Below are 10,644 nucleotides of genomic sequence, written 5' to 3'. Positions count from 1 at the left end.
GCAAAGGAAAATATTAAATTTAAAGGTAGACCACTAAAGTGATAAAATACTTAATTGTGGAATGTGATGGTCATATTAGAAAGCAAACAATCCCTAATAACTTACAACTACTTGTTGTGACCACCAAAAAGAATCAATGAATAGTACTAAGCACAATTCATTTGTCATATACAAAATGTATCATTCTTCAAAGTACTGAAAATATTGGTCATGTGCTTTGAATACAATTCTGATGTTGAAATCTCAATGAAAAGCATAAATTAAATGAGACCGGACTTGATGTTAGATGATACGCAACTCACGAGGGAATTATCCATCACACTTAAGTGAGTATGGCTCAGATTTTCTGATGGCTAGATCAGGGCAGCATGTTGGCTCAGTGGCTAGTACTGCTGCCTCACAGTGCCAGGAACCTGGGTTTGATTCCAGCCTTGGGTGACTGTATGAATTAAATACCTAATCTAATTCCTGAGTAACTATTCATCTACCCTACATCGTACCTCACACACCTCCAACTATACTACCTCCAGATCACTTACACCACACAAACCCTAGCCTGACAACCCCCAGAACCTGACACACGTATTAGTGCCAGACAAGACGTAACACTTCTTCCCACACCCCATTCCTACTGGAGCTGACACAAGCCGAAACTTTGTCACTCATGACTCCACCATCTCCCATTCCAGACTCAACAACCTCCCACACTCTGCCATCAGATCTGACTCACCCCTAATATCTCCCACTAAACCATATCTACCTGAAACACTACATCATTTAACTGAGTCCCTTGTGCCCTGCCATCCTATGCACGGGTATCTTAGCACCTTATTCACCTGGCACCCTACTTACCTGACACTTGATGTAACTAACTCTCTACCACCCCATCCATCTGTTATCCTACTCTGTTGGCACCCCTTATGCGCTTACCCTTTCATAGGAGTTCTCATACTTGGTCTGTGACGCTGGACTTTTCAATTTCAGACTTTCAACTGACTGCAGTGAGAAAAGTGGCATAGTTTGCCTTTCCCTGACTGTTTTACACTGACAGGGATCTGTCAGAATAGAAGGATGGGTTCACATTTCTGAAGGAACCTTGAGTGATGTCTCTTGTCAGAAATGTGGAACTTTTTCATCTCATAAAACATTAGGAGCAGGATGGCAATATGAGTGTGACTGACACTCCTCGGAAAATCTGGCTGTCTGTTGTAAAGTGAACTGTTTTCGGTTGGTGAAGAAATATTTTACTTCATTGTAAATAACTGAGTGCAATGTTAGAAAATACATAAGTTAAAATGTAATAAATTAAATATTCTAGTGATGCTTAAGTTTATTATTTTCAGTTTAGGGACAAATCAATTAATGCTATATCTCATTTACAGTGGAGGAATGGAGAGTACAATGTCTAGAAAAATGCCACATTGTTTGTTTTATTCACTTGAAGCTGCCGCACAGAATTGTACCAGCAGAGGGAAGCAGAAGAGAGACTGAAAAGACTGTTTAAATAAAGGAGCCATTTTGAACACGCACTTTAATTCTATCGCTATTCCCAAGAATCTCATAGATTGCTTGGGTTGAATGGTCTGTTTCTGTGCCATATGTCCTACGCTTTCCCACAAGCAGTTAGCTCGTAAACGTTGTCACAGTACACTTGCTCAGGACTGGCTAAGAAACACCAAGAGAAATTACAGAAAAATAAAATACCAGCAGCATATGATACAGGATTGATATTCTGTTCAATGTGAATGCTCAGTACAGTGACACTCAGGCTGGAATCATCATAGAATCCCTAAAGTGTGGAAACAGGCCGTTCAGTCCAATGAGTCCACACCAGGCCTCCAAGAGCATCTCACCCTATCACCCCACATTTCCCATAATTCACATATCCTGCACAAATTTGGGCAATTTAGCATCACCAATCCCCCTAACTTGCACATCTTTGTACTGTGGGAAGAAACACACACAGACACAGGGAGAACATGTAAACTCCACACAGACAATCACCTGAGGTTAGAATTGAACCTGTGTCCCTGGCAATGTGAGGTAGCAGTGCTGACCAGTAAGCCACCTAAACGTTGCTTGATGAGGAAATGTCACAGATGAGCCCCCTTCACTGTTAGTTGCGTGCAGCCTTCAATTCCACCAGATAATAGGAACACAAAAAGAGGCCATTCATCTCCTCAAGCCTGTCCCATCATTTAAATCAATCGGAGCTAAGCTTCATCTAAAATCCATTTCTCCACTTTGGTTTTCAATACCCTTGTCTAACAAAGACTGATCAATTCCAGTTTTGAAAATTTTCACTGACATCTAACAGCTAACAGCTGTGGGGAGAGAGTTCCAAATTGCTGCCACACTTCATATGAAGAAATTGTTTCTGATATTATCCTGAATGGCCTAACTCTGATCTTAAGGTTCTTGACCTGAACTGCTCTACTCCCAGCCAAACAGTTTCTGTCCCATCAAATCCTTCAATTAATTCACATCTTAATCTTTGCTTGTTAAGGGAATACAAACATTGAGCACACTACATCATTAAACATACCTTATTTTGGTATTCCAGAAAATTATAAAAGCAGGATTGATTTTCAAAGCAATTACCTGCTATTGACTGCTGACTACATTCTGAGATTTACTTAGTGCCATGTTTAATAATTTTGCCCACAGTTTCCTCACTATGTAATAATAGTGTAGGTTTGCAGACTAATTAAAAAAGCTTTATTTCTTTCCATTGCTTTTTTCTGTTTTATTTGGCTGGTTCTGAGTCTGCATGAGTCATTTCAATGCACGTGGAAACAATTAGGATCTGGGGAAAAATATCCTGACTCCACACACAAATGCACCCTTCAGACACAGCCGGAGACTTCTCTCTGTTTAAGCTATCAAGTACTGACCTACCAGCTCTTGGCATAGTTTTAATTGCATACTCTTTCTTAACTTCTTCATCAAAATTTCAAGCCGTTGCATGCTGTTACCTGCTTTCAGGGCAAGTGAAACTGAAAACTTCAAACAAAAATTAACAGTACGGCTTGGTATTTCACTCTGTTCCATTGAACCTCTGGGATAAAACTCCCAATCATGTTCGATCGGATCCAGTTACTAAGGCTGTTGATGTTTCTCTTTTTAACCCAAAGCTTTGGAGAAGCCCAACGGATGACTCAAGATGCTTTACTCATGCAATACATTGAGAGACGAATCATGTTACTTGAGGTAAGTGATATAGTCAACACTGTGTCTTTCTCATGTACCCTCGAAATTAGGCTGAAAGAAAAGATATCTAATTGTGAACGTCAACAACTTGCATCTATATTGCACTGTGCTTGCAACATTTCCTTATGAGTTATTTAATTGTGGCATTCAGTACCATAACACAATTTTAGCGATGGCATTTATTATTGTCTACCAAGCATTAAAATAGACTTTTATAAAAATACAAGTTGAATTGATGGAATCTGTTGTGCTCCTCCAGCTCTATGTTTTATCGAATTGATAGAAGAAATATGGTGAACTTGGGGTTCCAGTGATCAGAGAGTCAACAACCAGAGAACAAAGATTTCAGGCAGGAAGAAGAGAATTAACTTTATTCAGTAAGATGTCACACCCTGAATTCCTGAAAGGTTGGCAGAAGCAGATCGAATGGTAATTTTGAAAGTGAAGTTTTGAAGAAAGTCTGTAGACAAAGATCCGGAGATCTGTGATTAAGTGGAAACTCTAAGCTGGCACAGTAATAATAGACTGAATGGTCTCCCGCTATGGAAATTCACTCCAAAGTCTTTCTGTTCATCCACACTTGGTCTCTTACCAGTCATTGTGTGTTTTCCCCATTATGTTTGTCCTCTGCAAATGCAACACTTCTCACTACTCCGAACTGTGTTCCATTTGTCAATTTTCTGCCCACCTGACCAGTCCACAGTAGTCTACAGCTTTCCTCACTGTCAACCACAAGACTACATTTCCGTATCATTTGAGAACTTCTCAATCACACCTTCTACAATTGTGTATAAATCTCTTGTATATACATAAGGACTCAGGCTGCAGCATTTGAAAACATAGGAAGATTTATGGCACAGAAGGAGTCCAATTGGCCCATCATATCCATGCTGGTTGGTAGAGTTATCCAGCTTAACTCCACTTTCCAGCTCCTTGCCTGCAGCTATATAAATCATGGCATCTCAACTGCATTTCTGCACGTGATGAGGGCCTCCAACAGGCAGTGAGATCCAGGCCCCTACCACTAGGTGGTAAAAAACTGTTCCAAAAAGGCCACCTCCTTTTTAGCGCAACAACAGATGGGCAATAACTGCAACATTGAAGTTGTTGAGATTGGTTGGCTCGCTGAGCTGGTTTCTTGTTTCGCAGAAGTTTTGTTACCATGCTTGGTAACATCTTCAGTGCAGCCTCCAATGAAGCGTCGGTGTGTTTTCCCACCTGGTTTTTAAACTCTGGGGTCTGTTGAGATGGATTGCCTCACTTCCGGTTTTCCTTCGTAGTGGAATGTATATGGGGTCGAGTTCAATGTGTTTATTAATAGCATGCTTCGTGGAGTGCCATGCTTCTAGAATTCTCGTGCCTGTCTCTGTCTAGCCTGTCCCAGGATCTTGGTCTTGTCCCAGTCGAAGTGGTGGTTCTCCTTGTCCATGTGGATTGAGATGAGTGAGTATTGGTCGTGTCTTTTTGTAGCCAGTTGGTATTCATGTACTCTTGTTGTTAGTTTCCTTCCTGTTTGTCCGATGTAGTGTTTCTCACAGTCTCTGCAGGGAATCTTATAGATGACATTGGTCCTGCCCATGGTGGGGAGTGGGTCTTTAGTTCGGGTGAGCAGTTGTCATAGCGTTGACATGGGCATCGCTGATGCCCAGCGATTGTAGGAGTCTTGTGGTGAGTTCCGACATGTTTCTGATATAGGGTAGTTTGATGACTGTGTCGGGGAGTATAGTCTCTTTCTGATGCTGTTCGTGTAGGCATCTTCTGACCCAATTCTTTGGGCATCCATTGGGTCAGAAGATGCCTACACGAACAGCATCAGAAAGAGACTACACGCTCCGACACAGTCATCACACTATCCTATATCAGAAACACATCGGAATTCACCACAAGACTCCTACGACTGCTGGGCATCAGAGTGGTACACATGCCCATGTCAACCCTATGACAACTGCTCACCCAAACTAAAGACCCACTCCCCGCCATGGAAAGGACCAATGTCATCTATAAGATCCCCTGCAGAGACTGTGAGAAACACTACATCGGACAAACAGGAAGGAAACTAACAACAAGAGTACATGAACCCCAACTGGCTACAAAAAGACACGACTAATACTCACTCATCTCAATCCACAGGGACAAGAAGAACCACCACTTCGACTGGGACAACACCAAGATCCCGCGACAGGCTAGACAGAGACAGGCACAAGAATTCCTAGAAGCGTGGCACTCCACGAAGCATGCTATTAATAAACACATTGAACTCGACCCCATATACGTTCCACTACGAAGGAAAACCAGAAGTGAGGCAATCCATCTCAACGGATCCCAGAGTTTAAAAACCAGGTGGGAAAACACACCGACGCTTCATCGGAGGCTGCACTGAGGATGTTACCAAGCATGGTAACGAAATGTCTGCGAAACAAGAAACCAGCTCGGCGAGCCAACCAACCTCAACAACCTCAACACCCACAACCCGAGCTACAAACCTACTCCAAAACCTTAGAGAACTGCTACATTCTAAGAATGAACGACGATTAGAAAATAAATTTATCCTCAGTACAGAAAAGACTGCTTACATGGCACTGATACTTAGTTTTACGGCATTGAAACAGACCCATTCAGCCCAACAGATCCAGGTTGGTGTTTCTGCTTCATGTGAGCCTCTTCCAACCCCTTGTATACTGGATGGGAGAAAGTTCATAAATCTTGCCGCCCCATGTGGGAGTCTATGCAATAGCGGGAATGATATGGTTTCTCTGTTAGTGACTGTAGAAGTTTTTGCCAGAGCCTTTGTTCAGTCTTCTTCTGCAATCAGCTTTTGGCTAGTCTTGAGTTGCAAATATCAATTCCAACTTTGTGGCTGGCGCAGGAGCAACAAAAACAAGCCAGACCATTTTCATTCCCATCAGCGAACCTAGCTCAATCATCAGGGACCATTGTGAATAGACCCACAATGAAAACTTTCTGCCATGCCTAAAGAAGTGAGCACAGATAGAAAAAGAGCCAAAACTACAGGGAATGCTGTAACACCTCGCATTAACATATGGTTATAGCAATTTAAAAAAAATTGTATTCTGTGCAAATTCTGTAAAAAGCCAAATGTTTCTTGTTACTTATTCAAGCTATATTCAAGTACCTGAATACACTCTCCAGGGGGATTTACATATTAACTATTTTTTATTATTGTGTCAAGTTTGGAGCAGTAAAGCAATTAGAAAATAATTTACTAAGGTTTTTTTTTACCAAGCAGAGTTTGAAGCTTTGAACATTGCACAATGATTTGTTTCTTGATATCCAGTACTTGGCCTGTCAAAGCTTTTAGCTGAGAAAGGATCAAATTATGGGTCAGGTTGCATCAATTAGGCCAAAATCCCCTTGTGTATGGAATATTTGGGAAAGATTTAATTGAGGTTTCATGATAAGAAAGATTTTTTTTTTATTCAGAAATTTGTGAACTTTGGGAATTCTCTACCTCAAAGGGCTGTGGAAGCTCAGTGTTTTGAGTATGCTCAAGGGAGAGATTGATAGATTTCTGATTACCAGTGGTGTAAAAGGGATGGGGTGGGTAAAGGGTATTGAAGACTGTGAACATGATTGTGTTGAATGGTGAGGCACGCTGACAGGTTGAATGACCTACTCCTGCTCCAATGTTCCTAAACAATTTCCTCGAAGGGAGAAGCTCAGGACAAGGAAACAAAATCTTAAAATATAAATTGGCTTATTCAGAGCTGATGCAAGAAGGCACTTCTACGGACAAAGGGTTACCAAGTTTGAAAACTTATTCCCCCTAGGAACATATTTGGGGGGTGGAGGAAGGGAAGATGGCTGAGAGTCAACTGAAAATTTCAAAACTGAAATTGATGCATTTTCATGAGTAAAAGTTCTTAAGGGTTACAGAACAAACAAGGGTTGATGGAGTTAAAATACAGATCAGTTTTGGTGTAATTCAATAGTGGAACTGGCTCAAGGGAATGAATGACCTACTCCTGTTCCTATATTCTTATGAAAGTTCCAGATGTGGAAACATCTGCTAAAAATAGCATGGATGGAATGCAAATAACAAATGTCAATGCACTAGGCATGTAGTTATATAATTGTTAACAATACGACTGTTAGCAAGGCTTACATCAATAGCATCTCTTCACAACACATAAAGATATAGAATCCTATAGCACACATTCTACTGTCACATCTGTCTTTGAAAGAGCAATCAAATTAGTTTCACTCCCCCACTCTTTCAGCTGTGTAATTTCCTCTCATTTAATAGAATTAAACAATTACTTAAATGAGTTGCTATTGAAGTTGTTATTGAAGCTGCTCCCTCCAAATTTTCAGTCAGCGCATTCCAGATCGAAGCAATTGGCTGCGTAAGAAAATTCTTCTTGTGTGGTTTTCTTGCCAATTCAATGAAGCCCACAACCTCTATACTGACACTCCAACTACTGGAAGCATTTTCAAACCACTTATTACAGATTTTATTTCAGGTAATGTTTTGATTAATGGCATGTTTCCTTCAATAGTAATACTGAATTTACACACAAATGTCATTTGTATGTTAGCAATATCATCTAACCACTTAGCTAGGAAGTCAACCACTTAATGTTAAGATTATATCTTCACCAATTTATCTTAATAACAGGACCGGCTAGAGAAATGTAACCAAGACATGAACAAGTATGTCAGGGAGTTTAGAGACTTCCGGAAAGAAATCACAGTCCGCTTGGACAGTTTGAATATTTACAAAACTGAGTTCAAGAACGAGATGGAGATTGTTGGATCCAGAATTGAGAGGATTGAAAAAGATATTGATTATTTGGAGTCACTGCAACCAACTCAGCCATGTGTGGAGGTCGATGAAAAGTTGATTGAAGAGCAAATCCAGCAAGCAGAGGAGAAGAGAAAAGCCAAGCTTCAGATGGCTGCAGGTGAGAGTTCTTCATTTACTTCTACCAAGGCAACGATCACAAGGAGTGTATAATCTCGTGCTTCAAGTCAATTCTGCTCCCTGAAAATATGACATACCAGCCTAGTGTATCTCAGGCTGTGCGTCTGCATACATACTGCCCTTGAGACTGCTAGCTTCTTATCTCTAAGTAAGGCTCTTCATCACCTTATATACCATATCACTCCTTTATTTATATCTGTACGTAATAGATTATCAACATACTTCTCCTCCTCTTTGTTCACATGCTCATTTTAGACTGGAATCTTCTCTCTTCCTGATATCAGAATCATGTAATCAGTTGCAACTTCATGACTAACTTGAATCTCAATATATCATATTTCCCAATGGTTACTTTCCACTTGATTTACAATAATCCAGTAATTTGCTTTGGAAAAAAGATATATTTTGTCAAATCTTTCATTTTGCATTCATCAGGACAATTCACAAGAATACCAATTCAGGGAGAAAATGAACATTTATACTAAATAATAGAAGAATGCTGATTGTTTGGTTTGTGGACTCTGATTGGTAGTAGTGTTACCATGGTGAATTCATCAGTTAATGATTATTGACAATTAACTGCCAGACTTCATTTAAATTTTAAACTAGGCAAGTTCTAATAAGTCACGGTATTGCCCTGAGAAATTAACTAACAAATGGCTGTTACCTATTTTGTTGAGCGGAAACAGATGCAGTGTTTCTATATGTTCCTTCATGGAGTCTATCTCTTAATACATGTATCATCTAATACTCAAAAATGCTCCACACTGCGAGCCTGACTGACAAGGATGCTTCAAGCAATGTATCAACAAACTAAACAAGCCTGTGCTTACAAAGTTTGCAATACATTGTCCAACATTAGATAGGACTCTGCAATTGGACAACGTTTGCTGAGTATACAAAGTATTTCTCTCACAACCATTGCAAAATTATCATTAATTGGTGCATTCTTCATAACAATGCCTCGACTAATCAGAATCCACTTGCTAAGTAATCAACATTCTCCTCGCACACATGTGAATGTTGGTTTTCCTCTTAAATTGGAAATTTTGCTAATTGTTCTGAAGAGTGTAAGACAAAAAGCTTCAACAAAATGTATCTTTATTTCAGCAGTATCCATGTTCTATGTAACCCATTTAACGGTTAGTTTATTTTTATTTACTTACATAGTTTTCTTAATAATTGACACTATTATTAACATCATTTCTATCATTATCACCATTATGATCTTCTCGCCTATAACTCCCACCCCACCAAAGTCTGAATCACTCATATTGAGACAATCTGGAACTTTGATTGAATATCCCAATTTGATTCACTTGAGTTCACGCTATGGTAATGGTATTGCACCACTTTGTACACCATCTGATAGATTATAGGTATGGCTGCCCAATGTCCTATGATCCTACTTGGTCTCATTTCTTGCCTCAAGTAAGTTTAATGTCTAACTGTTTCTGTTGAAAATCCTTTTAGGCGTTCTGACAATATTAAATCTTAGTTGAGCTGTTTCTCTGATGCTGTAGCTTCTGATTTCCTGTCCCTTAAACAGATTTTCTGCTCTGACTTTAAAGTTGACAGCTTTTGTCCTTGTGTCTAGAGTTACATCACTTCTGCTGATTTTCACGGTGGCTTTTCTCTAGTTGCTTTACCTTCCAGTGTTCTTGAGAGATTATGTTTGGCCTAAGGATGCATTCTAAAACTGATATGTCTGTTTTTGGCATCCTCCCCATTAACAATTCCTCAGGTAAGTACCAAATCATGTTGCTCTATAACTGAGTAGAGTAATTCCTGGTGTGGATTCTTATTGACATCAGTGATTTCATAGCCTTGACTGCTCTTTCTATCTCCTATTTGACCAAGGATGAAGTAGAGAACTTGTCATCTGATTGATGCCTGCCTCCAAAGTGGACTTCATGAAATCTTCATTCATGTACAGAGGATTACTGTCCAATACTAATTCTTTCAGGAAACATTGTAACAACAAGTTCCTTTTCAATGCTCTGATCTTGGAGTTTGCTGCAGTTGAATAATGTCTTGTCAGTTCAATCTATCTTGAACAGTAGATGACTGAACTAAATATTTTTTCCCTCTAAAATCAAACAAAACTGTTGCTAATCTTTCCCATGGCCTTTGTTAAAATGTTGATGAAATCATTAGCTGGCTAGGCTCTTGACTGTGTGTGGTACAAGTTTGACACACTACAATGTAACCTGACATCTTTTGAAATGCCTGGCCACTACGCTGATTGTTGTGATCTTGCTCTGTGTCTTCGGATACTAAGATATCTCTCATGAAGTTTCTGTCGGATTTCTGTTTGCAATAGGTTTGGTATGATTATTCTATAGTCACATACCTATAAATCTTACACTATTGTCAAATGTCGTTTCTGCTTGTGGTACCCTTTCCTGCATTTGGTCTGGTGGACTTTATTTTGACCACTTTGAGCTCAATGAATTTGGCTGAGGTTTCTGGTAGAGTATTGATATTACTGC

The 10,644-nt window shown here is 39.8% G+C and overlaps 1 protein-coding gene across 1 annotated transcript in view; it reads left to right on the top strand.

Moving 5' to 3' along the window:
* Nucleotides 1-2,859: 2,859 nt before the first annotated feature.
* The window catches only part of olfml1 (olfactomedin-like 1), a 33,781-nt gene continuing 25,996 nt past the window's right edge, over nucleotides 2,860-10,644 (top strand). Inside the window, exons 1-2 of the mRNA XM_048607159.1 lie at nucleotides 2,860-3,210; nucleotides 7,847-8,132. Coding sequence (XP_048463116.1) covers nucleotides 3,079-3,210; nucleotides 7,847-8,132 — 418 coding nt within the window. The 5' untranslated portion in view covers nucleotides 2,860-3,078. The remainder of the gene's footprint in view (nucleotides 3,211-7,846; nucleotides 8,133-10,644) is intronic.

Source organism: Rhincodon typus, chromosome 17, assembly GCF_021869965.1.
Source record: "Rhincodon typus isolate 14 chromosome 17, sRhiTyp1.1, whole genome shotgun sequence".
In the NCBI taxonomy this organism is placed as follows: domain Eukaryota; kingdom Metazoa; phylum Chordata; class Chondrichthyes; order Orectolobiformes; family Rhincodontidae; genus Rhincodon; species Rhincodon typus.
Note: the sequence above shows the minus strand (reverse complement) of the source record. Positions and strands in the feature narration are given on the sequence as shown.